Source organism: Myodes glareolus, chromosome 6 (assembly GCF_982192425.1).
Source record: "Myodes glareolus chromosome 6, mMyoGla1.1, whole genome shotgun sequence".
Lineage (NCBI taxonomy): Eukaryota > Metazoa > Chordata > Mammalia > Rodentia > Cricetidae > Myodes > Myodes glareolus.
Window position 1 is genome coordinate 51,361,623 of NC_142031.1, and position 16,869 is coordinate 51,378,491.

General features: G+C 47.2%; 1 protein-coding gene across 19 annotated transcripts in view; it reads right to left on the bottom strand.

Annotated features, from left to right (window-relative positions):
* Myt1l (myelin transcription factor 1 like) overlaps positions 1-16,869 on the bottom strand; it is a 393,213-nt gene that overhangs the window by 10,768 nt on the left and 365,576 nt on the right. For all 19 annotated transcript variants that reach the window (XM_085690815.2, XM_085690818.2, XM_085690817.2 and 16 more), the window contains one exon: positions 3,615-3,706. In XM_085690815.2, the coding sequence (XP_085546941.1) occupies positions 3,615-3,706 (92 nt within the window). The remainder of the gene's footprint in view (positions 1-3,614; positions 3,707-16,869) is intronic.

The following is a 16,869-nucleotide window of genomic DNA, read 5'->3' on the forward strand; positions in this document are numbered from 1 at the left end:
CAGAAAGACATCGTTTTCTCTGTTCTCTTCCACATGGAACTGGACTTTCCTGGGAAATGCACCATTGAATTTATAGTCACTGTGTGCATGGCTTTTTTCCTCATCCCAGTCTGCCGTATGACCAAGGAACTTAGAGAACGTGAAGACCTTTTAGAAAGAACCTTGGTAAGACAGTTTTTGTACTGATTGGTAAGATCTCCAGCTGAACGCCCAAAGCCTCGGGATCTGGCCCTTTGATGCTGGGCAGAAGTCGCTTTGTAGACCCTTGTTACACCTAGTTATACCCCCTCGTCACTTTTTATGCCTAGTATCCTACCATGCTCAGTTTTAATTCTATCATCCTGGTCACACAAGGCTTCCACATTGAGCCCTAAGAGACTATGACCCCAGACTTGTTCACAAGTTGGGAAGGGTGTGAACCTGATTACCTCAGGCTGAGCAGTCCAGATCAGCGACTGTCAATGTGCAAGGGCCTAGGTGTCTCCTTAGGCCAGCCCTGGGAAGCCAAGGCACATGACTAATGCTGTGTTAACAAAGGACATTTCCAACATCTGGTCTGCTGTGTTCTACTGCTGGCACCTTTGTATCGTCAATGCCAATATGACAGGGATCCTCTTGTTTAGGACTGTATTCTTTTACACAGTTGAGGACACACAAAGTACAGAAGAATTGCAGGTGCCATTATCCTCAAACACGACAGTCCTGGGCTTGTGGGTATTACTGATCACTTGCCCCTCCTGCCGACCAATGGATAATAATGCGGTAGGCCAGGCCTTATAGAATCTGTTTTTAAACTTTGCAGACAGAAGGGCTCAGGATGGAGGCCAGTGACACCTCAGAACACTGAAGCCTGGCTGAAGAGAGGTAGAATTTGGTCAAGAGTCCAAGAAGAGAAGAAAAAAAGACAGGTCTTCGGTGGTTGAGCCTTTGGGGCTGTTCTTGATAGGTAGAAAACAAAAATGTTTTACTGGAAGATAGAGGGTTAAAACAAACAGAGCTGCCAACAGAGGGTGGAAGTCTGAAGCTGAGAGCTGGCTGCCCATGCTGTCTGGATAGCGCTGTCCAGTGTGAGCTGTCCCTTCTCTAGGACATGCACATTTGTCCCCCAAGCTTCTTCATTCTCTTCTCCTTTGAACTGCCCCTTGTCTAATGGCTACTTCCTTCACTAATGAGCATCCTGTGGGTACAGTCTTCGAGCGATCTACTAAGAGATGTCTGCCTTAGGGTCAGGCCTAGTCTGTAAGATGCAGTGCTCAATGTCTGGCCAGTGCCTGCTGCCTCGCTGGAGTTCAGCACCTATCTTCTTTCCAGCAAGGAACTTGGTTTCTTAGTGAGCAAGAGAGTGGTGGACATTGCCTGCAGGTGTCTCAATGCAAGCTCTCCGTGCTGACTATTTGGGGCTTCAAGAAGAGAGCATGCAGATGGGTCCCAGGCCTGCTGGAAAGCAGAAACTCTAGTTGACCTCCATTTCCCTGGCCTTTGTATTGGGTTGAAGGGACACTGGCTCACAGCATCTCAAGTCCCTAAGCTTGCACCACATCTATGGGTATATCTCTGGAGAATAATGGGCCACAGGCTAGTATTTATACCTATCATTGGCAGAGAAAAGGTTATATCAAATAATATGAAATGATAAACAGAAAGGGTAAGACTTGAGCCTACATATCTACACACTGTAATTGTCCTTAAGCTGGGGTTAGAGGAGACAGCCATCGACCAGAGGTGTAACTTAGGGTCCAGGGTCTGAACTGGGATGCCATCGTGAATCCACCAGTCTGGTGTGAGGATCTCTCAGCCCTGGCTACTATATTTGTAGTGTATCCAGAGCTCTGAGTTAGGATGTGTCATACGAAAGGAGCCTCCGAGTCTACCTTTCCTGCTTCAGGGTGACAGCTTCTGAGTGAGGACACTTTCTGCTCCTTGGTGAGGACACTCCACAACTTTGCAAATCTTCCTCACAGGTTCTGCTTAGTGGTTACTGGAGCCAGCTTGGGTGAGTGCTGAGCCCTAGGTTTTAGGGAGACTTAGGAGGTGCTGCCAGACACAGACATCCTAGTTCTGGTCAGCTCCTCAATAACTGACATGTCCTATGTGTTTTATTTTATTTATTTATTGCTTATGTGTGGTGTTATGTGCATAAGGTGTGTGTGTGTGTGTGTGTGTGTGTGTATGTGTGTGTATGTGTGTATGTGTGGAGGTTCAAGTTCTTGACACATGTCTTTATTTGGTTGTTTTCTCTTTCTCCCTCTTTTTTAAAAGACAGAGTCAATGACTGAACTAGAAGCTCACTGATTGGGTTATCCGGGCTAACCAATGAGCTTCAGGGATCTGCTTGTCTTCTTTCCTCACAGCTCTAGGGTTACAGGAACATGCTCTCACCACTGGCTTTTCTCATGGGTCTTAGGAAGCCAAATATAGGTCCTCATGCTTGAAGATCAGAGACTACCTACCGAGATTTCTTCCCCAGCCTTGTCCTTTGTGTTTTTAAGAAAGACTCCTTAGTCCATGGGTCAAAATTAAACCCACATCCTGAAGCGCATTAATGTTTCCCACAGGACGCATCCCTTCTGCAAGGGACATCATGGCTTCATGCTCTCAGAGACACTAGTCAGTGTTTCATCTCTATGCCTGAGGACCTGTTCCCGCAAGAAAACTCACCAACAGATACACAAACAAAGTAAACATGTAGCTATATCATAAGAAGAAACTCATTTACAGTTTGAGACCCCAGACAACAAGGTAGAGCATTCCTCCATCTTGGCTTGGACTGACATTGGCACTTAGCTGCTGCCTCTCTTCATGCTTATCTATAGATAACTCCAAACATGCCACATTATCTATAGATAACTCCAAACGTGCCACATTATCTATAGATAACTCCAAACATGCCACATTATCTATAGATAACTCCAAACATGCCACATTATCTATAGATAACTCCAAACGTGCCACATTATCTATAGATAACTCCAAACATGCCACATTATCTATAGATAACTCCAAACATGCCACATTATCTATAGATAACTCCAAACATGCCACAGCATTGACTCTGAGCATGCAAACTGGTTTTAACTAGTGGTGGCTGAACTATGTTTATGGGATCCAAAAGTCATGAGGATAGACTATGGGGTGTGTCTAGGATCTATTGACTAACATGGCTTAGATGGTACAAAATCCTCCAAAAGTCTCTCATCTCCCTTGGTAAACTTTGTATACACATACAAACTAGTTATCAGCAGTAGGGCTTCTTGAAGTGGGTGGACTTTGAAGATGAATTCAAGACAATCAATTACTGAACATGCTGAGAGAGAGGAGAGGGCCGGAAGAAGGCAGCTACCCTCGTTTTGTGTCCTGAGAGCTCTAATGCTGGCTCCTAGGTTATAGGCTTAAGAATGGGAGCCCTAGGAAAAAGGAAAGAAAGGTGTGCCATGGTTTTGGTGAGAAAGCTGACCCAGTGCTGGAGATCCTGGGATATGGGATATAGGCAAGTCTAACTATCTCTGCTTCTGTGGTCTCAGAACAGTGGGCTAAGTCACTGATGCAGAGTGGCAGGCAGTGACATCCCACCTCTCTAAACAGCAGGAATGCTGGGGACCCCAGGGTGTGGTTACCATTGCTGGCTCGCTGCTTAATAGTCAGCATCTGTTCTCCAGACAGCTTTGCTTTCTTCATTGCTGAGGTGGCTCTTGGACATCCTGACAAGCTGTTAATAAGACAAGAGACGGCTGTTAGCCATGGGCTTTAGCAGAGCCCAAGCCCTGCAGTGACATGTGGTGTGTCAGTGTTTCTTTATCAGTTCAACTGCTATCATAGGGCTGCTGAGAAACACAGATCAATGGTGCCATGTGTCAGCACATATACACAAGGGTAGCATAGTCTATACATACATGAGCACACTCATGGGCCGATCGTGGGTGCATGGTTAGTGTCGCCTCAGGAATGGGAACTCCAGAGCAGGCATATGAGATGAAGGGATACACGCTCCTTCTGATATAACTCAAGAGTTTTTGCAACTTCTATGGGGTGATTATATTCCTTAAAAACTTGTTTCTTGTGAGCAGTATCAAATTTATGTAGCAATAAGGTTCAACCCAATCTCAAACACATAAAAACAAAGTAGAGCAAGAATGTTCAAGCCAGCTTTGGTTATCATGACCCCATAGCAAGCTCCCCTTCACCCCATCTCTCCACAAACGGCTTGAGATAAAACCAGACCTGTTACTCAGCAAGCTGTGAGCCTGGTTTAAGGTGGCCCCACCATAATGGTTCTTCAGCAGTATCACTATTACTAGATTTGGAACTGCCTAGGAGTCACACCTCCGGCTGTGAAACACCTTCAAAGGAAGGCATTTCCAGAGAGTCTTAACTGAGGAAGGAGGAGTCATCCCAAATGTTGGTAATACCATTCCACATACCAGAATTCTAGACTAAACAGAAAAGGTTTTAGAAGGAGACAACTGAGTGCATTCCCTTTTCTCTGCACCCTGATGTGCCCAGATGTGAGCAAGTTCTCACCCCCACAGCCTTGAACAGCTGCTGCCACCATGTCTTTCCTTCTATAATAGACTGCGTCCTCTGGACCATGAGCCAAAGTGAGTCCTCCCTCCTGCCAGTTGCTCTTGGTCACAGTAATAAATACACAATTCTCTGGTGATTCCTTAATTACCATGCCTAATTCAGTTCCACCCTAGCTCTCCACTGCACCTCTGATGAACATGTCTGATGGGACCTTTGCAGAGGGGCTCTCCTAACTGAGTATGTGCTGGAGCCAGAAAGGCATGTCCTTTATACAGAGCTCTTCTCCATGGAAGGAATATGTGGGCCTCCTCATGCCAATTAAAACACAGGCTCTTCTGCTGGCAGTGCAACAGGGAAACGAGGAACCCCCCCTCAGGAAAGGAGGACCCCCGCCCGGGAAGGAGGACCCCACTGGGAAGGAGGACCCCACCGGGAAAGAATGATCCCACTGGAAAAGGAGTACCCCACCGGGAAAGGAGGACCCCATCAGGCAGTCACAGGCCATCACCTACTCATGATTCCTCCAAGGCCCCCAACCATGTACAGACCCCAGTATGGTTCTGAAATCCGACAGCAGTGGGGTGCTGAAACTGAAGTTTCCCATTGTCTTGATAAAATCACTTCTGACTGTGCGCTTCAGGCTCATATTATAAAAGAAGATCAGTGGAAGACTTGTGAAGTCCCCCCCCCCCCCCACAACACACACAAAGTCAAACCTTGCCAGGTTGGCCTGGATATGGTGGCACATTCCTATGATCCTAGCACTTGGAAGGTAGATGCAGAAAGATTAGGAATTCAAGAACAGTTTCAGTCACAAGAAGAGGTCAAGGCCAATCGAGGCTAGACTAAGTCCACTGTTTAGATTTCTCCCTCTGGGGAGCCGGCCTGCAGGCTCCAGGAGACCTGAAGGCAGGAGACTGCTCTTGGCATGTTTTCCTACTGAAAAGCCAGCCTCACAGGGAACCTTTGCTGCTGCTGCTGCTCACACGGAACAGTCACAGTCCCATTCCCTTGGCCCCTTTGTGTGCTTGGAAAAATGCAATGCCAGGTGATCTGTACAAGCGAGTGTATTGTACAAACATGAGGTGCTGGATGAGGCTACTGTCGTGGGACACCGCAACTGTTTTACAGTCAGATTTCTCTGGACAATTAGAAGGACCTCACTCTGAAATAACAGAAGTCTCCTACAGCCAGACTCCACAGCAGCTCCTTGCTCATAGTTCTATTATCAGCATCATTTCTGCACATAATCATAAGCACTGGGCTCAGATATGACCAGGTTTTCTGGGGTGGGGTATTATTTACAGCTTTGCTTGTAACATACATGTAATGCTTGGGGTATGCCACTCATATTATAAATGAATAATAATAAATATAAATGATAGGTATGGCATCCCAGGGATAAGAGGCCTCAGCCACAGTGTTATCTGTGAGATCTCTGTCAGCCTTTGGCAAGGATGCATCAAGGGCATGTGTTGTATAGAGCTGTGTTGGTTCACTCGTGAAAAGAGAGTAAAGTCATACTAGAGCTGGGCCTATGTTTAATGACTGCAGTAACTTCTGCACATTGCTGCATTAGTCTTGCTAGTCAGCTCCTGGAATGAGAGTTTCTGGTCTGATGTGTTTCAAACAGGAGTATACCTGGGCCCATCCCCAGTGCCAGGGTAGGTCGGACATGGTCATGAGAAGCTAGTAAGGCTTCCTGCAGATATTCCCAGGACTGTGGTTATGGACAAGGACAGCACCTCGCTCCAGCCTCAGGCCTGGCTCAGCCCCACAGAGCATGAATCTACCAAATTATGGCAGTTACTATCTTCTCCCAGGCAAGCCTCTGGCCATTCTTGCATCTGATTTTCAGGAAACTGGACAGAGTTTCAGAGTGTGGAGTGCTAAGTCCTTACTGTGTACCCAGGCTGCTGCGTCAGGATACATCCTAAACCACCTGTCATTTTTCACAGTCACCTTCCCTGGGGCCCAAGCAGGTCTCTTAATGGAACTGCAGGGCTGAATCTAACACACCACACACCCCGTGAAATGGTCCTAAGACCTCAGCTCGTTTCTTCAGTTCCTTAATACAGGTGTTTCCTAAGTGCCCACACTGTCAGCGGAAGGTTCTGCACCCGAGTGGCTCCTCTCTGCATCTCTGCATAGACCCATGGGCCTCTGGTCTTATTTTCCTGCCCCAGCACTGTGTACTGCATAGACCCATGGGCCTCTGGTCTTATTTTCCTGCCCCAGCACTGTGTACTGACACTGCAACTTTCTTTTCATCCAATTATCTATTAAATAGGATCATGTTCTCCAGGAAGCCTCTGATACAGTCTCCACCCAGATCAGGTTTCCTCTCCCAATTCAGGGACACCTGCAGCCCTCAGGGATCATATTCCCAGACATCATACCTGTGCATCTCAGGCTATTCCTAGACCAAAAGCATACCACATCAGGAATTTTAGGAGTGCCTTTGTAGACTTCAGTAAAATTGCATGTAGTCAATGATGGTGGCAAAAATGGCAGCAGAGGGTCCCCCCAACCACGATTCAGTTTTCATGGGACATGATCTGGGTCCCCACCTACGAGAATTCCTCTAGTTTCTTCTGTATTCTCTACAATGAGGAATACAGAATCCATTTCCCGTGAGTTCCCAAATGCTGCCCAGTGGATCTGCTGTATCAGGAGCTAGTCAAGGTCTCCTGAAGTAGAGCTTTGGACTTACGGCTGTGTTCCTTTCTTTGGAGTCCTCAGGAGAAAACCAGATGGATTCTGGGCCACTCTGCTTCAGTCTAGCTCTCGGGTATTTACTGCCCAGAATCCCCAAATTTTCCTTTTTACATTTGTAAGTGGAAATAAAAGACAAACAAACAAAAATGGCACCTCACATTGAACTGAACATAAAGCCTAGAAATGGCAATCTTAAGTGGCTTTTCTGTCTTCAGTGAATAGCTCCACCTGGTGGGAATGGAGAATAACTGTTTCACAGGAGGATGAGGCCTGGGTGGGAGTCTGAGAAACCGAATCAGGAAACAGAGGCAGACGCAAAGAACGTGTGGCATCCTGCTCCAATATTTCATTCAGTTCCTGCCACTCCAACCCGTAAGTCTATTTCCCAAGAGGTCAAATTTGGAAGTGAGCCCTGAGCTTCTTGGCTCAGACCTCGGGTAGTGTCGGAATCCACGCAGACATACTGCCACCTGCTGGCCACTCATGTAGTCTCCTCTTTGCATGGCAGTACTCAGGCTGACCCTAGGAGAGTGGAGGGCACTCCACACACATACCGGTTCCAGGCAAGAAACACAAAGCCAGGCTCCCTGCCACAGAAAACAAGATCCGAGTGAAGAGGCCTAGTGTGCTTTCAATGAAGACAGGAGGCTTCTGAGCTTATATTTGCAGTTTCATTGTTGAGAAATTCTGGGCAACTCACAGTTAATGCCCATTTCCCCATTCTTCCTTGCCTGGGGTTCCTAGTCTGGCACCAGGTATCACTGTAGGACCCAGCAAGAGTTTTAATGGTGGCACAAGGAGGAGAAAAGGGTCCCAGTATGGATCAGGACATTAGTCTCCTGGAGAATCTTCACCTGCACCCAGACACACGCATGGCCATGCTGAGCTTCTCCACACCACAGCTCCATTTCTCTCGATGACCAGCTGAGAGAAGCGCCATGAGAAAGGGGCAAGAAGAGAGAGCCCCATAGAGTTCCTGCCTCTCTCTGTCTCAACTGGAGGAGAGCCCTGTGATCTCTCTTAATCCATAATTTGAAAGATTTTAGTTTCAAATCTGTGCCAAACAGGAAGCTCCAGAGTATTTGGAGAGAGAATTTCAGGTGCTTCTGTGCCAGGCAGACAGCCAGGATACATGGGGAAACAGGGTGTCTGGATGCCTGGATGCATCACCAACCATGTGATCAGCTCAGAGACCCAGAGAGCCTGGCTGGTGTTGCTTGTTTCCCCCAGGTCTTGCACTGTGACCACACTGGCGGAGACCTGGGTTTCTGGGAGTTCTTGCTCTATGATTTCCCTCGCTATGCCATGTTAGGGGACTATGGGTACTTTAGAGTTAAACTGTGTCTGAGGAAACCCCTTGGGATGGCCACTTCCACATATGGCTCTAGACAGGGCCATAGCAAACACAGAAAGCCTACAGTTCACTTGTGCTTCTGAGGACAGCTGCCCAACACAGCCATGAAAGGTAGAAAGGGCTGAAGGAGATGCAGATACACGACCCATTTTTACCCACTTAGTTTAGAGTCCAGCCTGGGTAGAAGCAGCTATAAATCAATAAGAGAATGATGAATCAGAGGGATAGAATGGAAACTTTAAGAACCCACGTGAAATTCAATGATGGACTGTGCCTTAGAAGACCACAAGATAACATGCATGCTGGAGAATGGTTCCCTGGGGAAGTATGGGATCAGAGAGTCCACTGGGGATCTGATCAGCAAAACCAGGTAGTCCTAGATTCAGACTTCTAGAGCCTTTAGAGATGGAAGAGAGACAACATCCATTGTCTCTGTGTAGGCCACTTCTCTTCCAACAGCCTTCACTAACCAATTAGTATTATATGTACTTGGAACTTGTTGTGTGACCAACTACCCAGATCCAAGTTCTTGCTACCCAAGCTATTTAGCTTTTTCAGTTGGCAGAACCAGAGCCTGCCTCCTGAGTCTCGTAGACAAATATCCCCCCAAAGCTTGGGGACATCCAAGAGGCTGGCGCTCTCCTACGAGGTCAGTGTTGGAGTTACTGAGCAGTAGTGGCCACTGGAACACTAAAAGAGTGCCAAGAACCATGCCAGGAGCTGAGCATAGTCACACACGAGGTAGGCAGGTCTCCATCCAATTCAAGGTCAGCCTGGGCTACACAGAGAGGTCCACGTATGGTCATTGAACTTACCATTTTCAGCCATTCAACACTTTGTATAGTGGTCCCACATGCGGCAGCACTCACTGGACAAAAGGAGGCCCTAATAATAGCAATGAGATGCTGTGCTACAGCAGCTGCCAAGCACCAGCTTGAGTCCTCTGTCCTCTGTGGTTTTCTGCACTTTCCCTGAGGAAAAGGTGATTTTGGTAGGGTTCCTAGGAGATCTGGAGTTGCTGGGCTAATGCCTGTGAACCACTGGCTCCCTAACTCGGAATATAACACCTTTGTCCAAACAGAGATAGGAAGGAAGTCTGGCAGATATTTTCCTTTTAGTATTTAGCTGCTGGGTAAGGAGCAGCCATGGATGGGGTAGAGCTGGGCAGCCTGAAGCTTAGGTATGGCCAGCATTAAAATGAGAGACGGAGCTGCAGAGGTAGGCAGAGGCTGGTGACCGGAGAGCTGACCTCTCTGCTGAGGGCACTGGATTTAAGGACAGTACCCTGAAGCTTGTGTTGCTGGCAGTTATCATGGAGAATACCTACAAAGGACTATGAAGAAGGCCAGGGAGCAGTGGAGCTGGTGTGGGGAAGCAAGCTGAGTTCTGAGGTGGTTCAGTGGTACAGGAGAGAACACCGCCCAGAGGCACAAGGGGCAGAGGAGACTCCGCTGCTTTCTAATTCCCCATGTTCTTGCTGAGTCCCTCTTCCCCTGCTCTCCCCTCTTCTCTCCTCCCTTCCCCTCTCCTCTCCTGTCTCCCCTCATCCCGAATTTTGCTTGTGATGGTCAGTTCTGTGTCAGTATGGAAAGATTGCTGTTTCCAGCTGCTTACTATTTCATCCAGCACTGTGTATTGTCGTGAGGATGTCTGTGGTGAGCAAAACCTACCTCAGTTATTTCAAGAAAGTGAGGGAAAACTTAGTTGGCAGACTTTGAGAAGAGACAGGTTTCCCAGGGAAAGAACTTAGCCAGAAACCGAAGTGTCAGTGGAGCCCTGATGCATGTACCAAGCTTCCCAGCTCTAGTGGAGAAACCCCTTTCTTGCCACATCCATATCTCCTATGGGAGTCATTTCTCTGGGAAAGCTTGACGGAGAGCTCCCCTCATTTCCTGGTTTCTCAACAAGGTCTTTCCCCTGAAGAGCTCAGAATCTGTACCCGGGAACTTTCCTTGCTTTATTTCTTTGGTAATTTTCTCAGCTCTGGTGTTCATATGCTTTTATATGTTTTGTATGTTTGCTTGTTTTTCTCTGGTACTCTTCAGTAGTTGGTTACTAGTCCTCCTGAACTATTCATGCATTTTTCTGAAATGTATTTATGGCATCCTGTTATCTCTTTACAATTCATGGGAGACATCATCAATTTTGCACCTGAACGTTCCCAGTAATCCTTCCTTTGTACTTAGGATTTTAAGAAATATGTATCCCCTTGGGCTATAAATATAATATACTTTAATACTCTTTCCATCCTTTTATGCCTGACGACAAATGATAAGCTTGAAAAATATTTCTTTTGTTCCCCTGGTGTTTCTGGTTTTTGTTTGCTTTGTTGTTGCTTTCTGCTTCACCTCTCCTTTTTGGGTTGGTTTGCTTCAGTTTCTGTCAAGAAAAGCAACACTCCCCTTAACTGGCTGTGGTTCTTGGCTTTGGTTCCCTCTCATAGGTGCCAGTGATCATCAGCATTTCTTGCCTGGCTGCTGGTTCTAATGGAGGGTCAGGCCCCTTTTCCAGAGGGCTGGACTTGGCAGGGATTGCAGGTCTGCAGGAGTGGTCAGTGTCTCAGCTGGAATTTGAGGCCAAGAAGGAGGTAGGGCCTCTTCACTGCACCCCTAGATCCTGTTCTCTGTCGAGATTTGGTTGTTTTCAGCCTGCAGAGCACTTGTTACCAAGGTTCTCCACCGCCTTTTACTGGGGTGCATGTGGCTCAGGGTAGGCCTAGGGATTCTGGATATAGGAAAGGCTGACATTCCAAGCTGTGAGCATTATTTCAGTACAGCATTATTTAGAAAGAGAGTCTTTAAGGATAAGATCAAGTTAGTGTGACCCTAATGTAACTCTACCCATATCAGACAACAGGACAAGGGGAGAAAGGCTTGTGAGGACAGAGGAAAGCAGAGCTTGGGGTGACAGAGTCCTTGGGCCTGGAAAGGGCTGCCTTCAAAGTTTCTGCTAGTTCCACACTAGTAACAGAGGGAAATTTCTATGCCTTAAACTTCCCAGTGCTCACTGGTTTGTTGGGTGCCTTTGGAAATCAATGCAGTCCCATTTGTTGACATATCAGCTTTCTTGTAGAACCTTCTCGTGCTCCCATCTTCCTGTCTAGACATATAGGCTGCTTTTGCTCCACGAGCAATGAGATATGGGAAGAAGAGCTAACCGAGAATAGCTCTGCTGCAGAGACTGCTCAGGTATGCGCATGAATGGGTAGCTATCAGGCTGTATGGCTGAGGTGGTTGTGGGGATGGTGAAGTCTGTTGCAATGGTGGTCGTTATGGTGGCACAGCGACTGCCATGGTGACTAATACAACCACCACCAAATTGCTACTGCGATAAATATTATAACCACCAGCACTGCAAACAACCATTTACAGAGTCCCCACAACCACAAACACCACAACCAGCATCACCACAGCCTCTACAGCCACAGCTCCCTCAATCACAATCACACTCTCACAGCCACAATCGCCACAACATCTGCTACCACAGGCCCTGTAATAACAACCACAAGGCAAAACTCATCCCAATCACAGCTTCTACAACTAGCACAACCATAGTCAGAACACTTGCCATACTGTAACAGCTACCACAGCCAGGGCCATCACCATAATAAGCACCACAACCACCCTTACAAGCACAAAAACTACAAATACCACACAACTAAAACCACTGGTACCACAAACAGTACAACATCTACCACTGCTACCACCACAAACCTCTATGCTGCAGATAAAACACCCTTGGAAAGTGTGTTTAAGATACCTGAAATCCACTCTCCTGTCCTCTGCTGGTCTGTCATTTATAGAGAATTAAATGTCTCATTGGAAGCCTGCTTTGCTAAGGTTCTGGGAAGCCAAACAAACACTCTAGAAAAACTGTGGGGGCTTCGTGGCCCAGCTCAAGGCCAGGAAGATCTATGCAATGCCTCTAAAGAAAACATGTCTTACTTACAAAACTACCCGCTTTAGAGGGTGAATCTAAACTGTAATTTCAGAGACTCTTTCTGGTTTCCTTGTGTAATGAGAACTAAGGGAACAGTAAATGAGGGTGCTCACTTAGTACACACTTATCCTTCAGTATTTGAGATTGTTTTCAAAGCCCCAGTCAGATATCAACACTCACGAATGCACTCATTTCATGGGCTGGTGCAGTATTCGCATGGGGCATCCCATCTTCCTTTCCACTTTTTTTTCTGTGGTCCTGAGAACTGAACCTCGGGCCTTGAGCATAGGGCAAGGCATCTACCACAGAGCTATGCCTTTCTCCTTAAATCTCTTCCACATGGTTTATACTATTCATATGAAGTAACTGTTTCAGAGAGGGCGTGAGGGGCTGGAGAGATGGCTCCGGAGTTACATGTTCACACTATTGCAGATGACCTGAGTGTGTTCCCGAGCACCAACACTGAGATGCTCACAACCACCTGCTGTTCCAGACAATCTGATGCCCTCTTTTGGACTCCATGGACTCCTGGATTTCATGGATTCACATATGCATAGAACTGCCCCCACAATACACATAGACATACACATAATAAAAAATAAAAACAAATCTTAAACAACAACAATATGACTGCTGGGGAAACCAGTACTATGGGCTGCTTTGGGAAGAGTGAACAGGAAAAAGTGTACATGCATTCAGAACACAGGTAACCTGTGGTGGGTTGGCTCCTGGGATGGAGAAGTTGCCTGCACTCACACATGGATAGTGGGTTCCAGATGTTGTGAAGCTGCTGTGTGCATGTCCCTGGCTAATGCTGCTTCTGCACAGATACACTGAAGCTTTGCCAGAATGTGGAGTCGAGCCAGTTGGAACCTAGCAGAGGTCTTTCCTGCACCTGTCTTCCTCCCATTCTTCCGCGCCGACCTAGCGGCACTCACCTGGCTACTCCACACCGCAAGTCCTCAGATCTGCACGGTGGGAGGGAACACAGTGTCCTATCTCAAAGAACACTAGAGCACGTTCCTCATATGGATAGAGTCACGATGCATGCATGTTTTGCACAGCACTGAGATGGGGAAGGTACAAAGGAGATGGCAATGGTTTAGCACACACCAAGAACATGAGGAACCCGACTGGAGCTGTGTATTCACCTCCAAGTCCCTCTTCTCATTCTACTTGTAGGAAATTCAGTGTCCTAGCCTCCCCTCTCCCACAGCACGGCCATGTCCCCTCCCTAGGTGCTCTCACAGACGTTCACAGCACTCCCCCACCAAGACTGGGCTTCATTTCTTCCCTGGATCATGTCCTCAATTGCTCTTTCCTTTCTCTTTTGACAAATGCTTCCTCCCTTCTGTTACTTTCTCCCCCTCCCTTTGGTCTGGGCTTTGGAAACGTCCACTGTGACTACCTGGGCACTGTTACTGACTGAACTTACCGTGGTCTGGTTCCGGCTCCCAGCCCTCTGCCTAAGTCCTACACAGAATGAGAGGGGTACCCACGTTGAAACATTTCATTTTGGAGTTTAGCCATCATTTAAAACTCCACCTTGAGGCCCTCTTAGTCATTGGCCTCTCTGTGATATTAGGGTTTTGTTGTTGTTGTTGTTGTTGTTGTTGGCCTGCCCTGATGTGGAGCCTGGTCTCAGTGCCACTGTGACCTTGGTGTCTTGCCACTGACCTTACCAGCCCACTAGCCAAGAGACATTTCCCAGAGGTCTCCTGAACAGCACTCTCTCCATGTTACTTCTGCTCCTTGTCAGCCACCGACCTATGTGTCACCAGATGGTGATCTTACTGGGGATCTTCCCTGAGCTATTTCCAGCTGTCTACAGTACCAGACAATCTCAAGACAAAATCTCTAAGATGAATCCAGCATAGACTTCTTCTGTCACAGTCTTGATGTTTGTGTGCCTCAAAGTTCACATTCTAAAAATAAGCTTTACTTTTATTTTAAAGTGTGTGTGTGTGTGTGTGTGTGTGTGTGTGTGTGTGTGTGTATGTATGTATGTGTACATGAGGTCATGTACCTACAGAGTCCAGAAGAGGATACTGGATTCCCTGAGGCTGGTGTTACAGTCACCTTATGTGGTTGCTGGGAACTGAGCCAAGTTCTCTGCAAGAGCAGGTTAACCACCATTCTATGTCTCTATCACAGATCACATAGTTTTGGTTGCTGTTTTTGTTTGAGTTTCATGTATCCCAAGTTAGCTCTCAGCTTGCTGTGCAGCTGAGGATAGCCTTGAACTTCTGACCCTTTCCCTCTTGGTCCTGCAGTTACCACAACACTCAGCTGATAGTCAACATCCCTAGCCTCCCAGTCCATGAACCTACTCCATAGGGATGTATCAGGATACAGAATCCTTAATGAGGTGGGCCATGACCCGATTAGATTAGTTCCAATAAAAAGGACTTACACTCTCTCTACCCTGGGAAGGCAATGCAACCGAGGAAATGGTTCTTATCAGCAGCCTCCAAGGCAAGGCCTCCATTTTAATTTCAGGCTTTGACTCCATGGCATAGAGAATGGTTTCAGCCTCCTAACATTTTATTACAATTGCCAGTGTCCACTGACATGCCCTGCTTTAAAACTTAGTTCTTTTCTGTGCCCGATGCTCCAGTTTTTCCTAGTCCTGCTGTGTCTGGGACTACATATCCCCTTGCTCAGCACCCCCTCCTCCCAGTTCCTCCTCCTGCCTCTTACTGCCTTTTCTATTCTTCTTTGCCTTATGTAGAACCACAAAAGTGAGGCTTCCTTTAAAGCCCTCATCATAACTCCCTCCATCATCTGCATCCATCTGGGCTCATGCTCACTCATTCCTGGGGATGAGAGCCTTCTCTTTGGAGTTGATGGTGCTGGGTTACCCTGTTGCTGTGCAACATCCCCTGCTCTTAGCATAATCTCCTTTCCCCAGGGAACACACCTTGAGATACAGCTTTGCAGAACACACCTTAACTCTGACTCTATAGCTGAAGTATCTCCACTGATGTCCCTGAGTAAAGGGAATGGCTAATCTACCATTAGCTGTGTGTGTGTGTGTGTGTGTGTGTGTGTGTGTGTGTGAGAGAGAGAGAGAGAGAGAGAGACAGAGAGACAGAGAGAGACAGAGAGAGACAGAGAGAGACAGAGAGAGAATGGCTGAAGGCCGACATTTCCCTGGAGGAATTCTCAAAATGCCTTGATTTTCCAGAGAGCATCCATAGTTTCCACTCAGGCTCCCACTCCAAGCATCACTATGATCTGCCTTTTCGTTGCATGTGTCCCACTCTATCTGCCCTGAGTCTGAGACCTTCATGGTGGCTCTGAGTTGAGTTCATGTCTTACTGCTGTGTCCTGCACGGAACTTGGCCTTAGTGAGCATCCGCATGTTGGTTTGATGAAACTTTCTGTATGTATGGACTGTACTGTACCCTGGTTGGTTCTCCTGATGTGGCTGGGTTCTAAGGTTGCCAAGGAGAGGGAGAATCATTTTCCTGTCTCATGTCTAGGCTTCCACTTCCTCTTATATAAAATCATGATTCTCTTCACCAATATCTGATAATACTATCATTATAATACTATCTACTAACTTCCTCTTGGGGGTTTCCACTTTGTCCCTAGGCATTTGCCCTGGTTTTTGAAAGGAACTATGTTAAGCTGCTCATGTTAGTGACTTTGAACATTACAATTTAATACCCATTCAGAAATGTCCACAACTAGCAGCCTACAGTGGTTCTCAGGACACAGATGGACCCCTTGGCCCTGACAGTGATATTAGCTGTAACAGTCAGATGGTCTGACCACAGATGGACCCATGGGGACAGGGCCCCGTGGAGAAGAGCAACAGTGAAAGTAAAGACATTGCAGAGCCTGTGGTGTGCACCGTGCATGGGGTACGGGAAGTAGACACACTGAGGAGCATGTGATGTGCACCGTGCATGGGGTACGGAAAGTAGACACACTGCGGAGCATGTGATGTGCACCGTGCATGGGGTACGGAAAGTAGACACACTGCGGAGCATGTGATGTGCACTGTGCATGGGGTACACACATGATCATGGTGTACACACATGATCATTTTGTACACACATGATCACGATGCACTACTTCTCCATGCCAAAGCACCATCTCCACCAATAACAAGACGAAGAAAGCACCACAAGGAAGGGATGAAAAGATGGAGTTCTTAGAGAGAAGAACTTTGAGGGAAGATTGAGAAGTGTAGTGGGTGAGGTGGAGTTTGCCTCACAGCAAAGACACTTGTATATTTGGGAAGAAGGACAGTTTGTATTGCTGGCTGCTCCTCATCACCATGATTTTCGAGCTCCAGTGCTCCTCCTCCTTTCCTCGGGGGCCTTGAG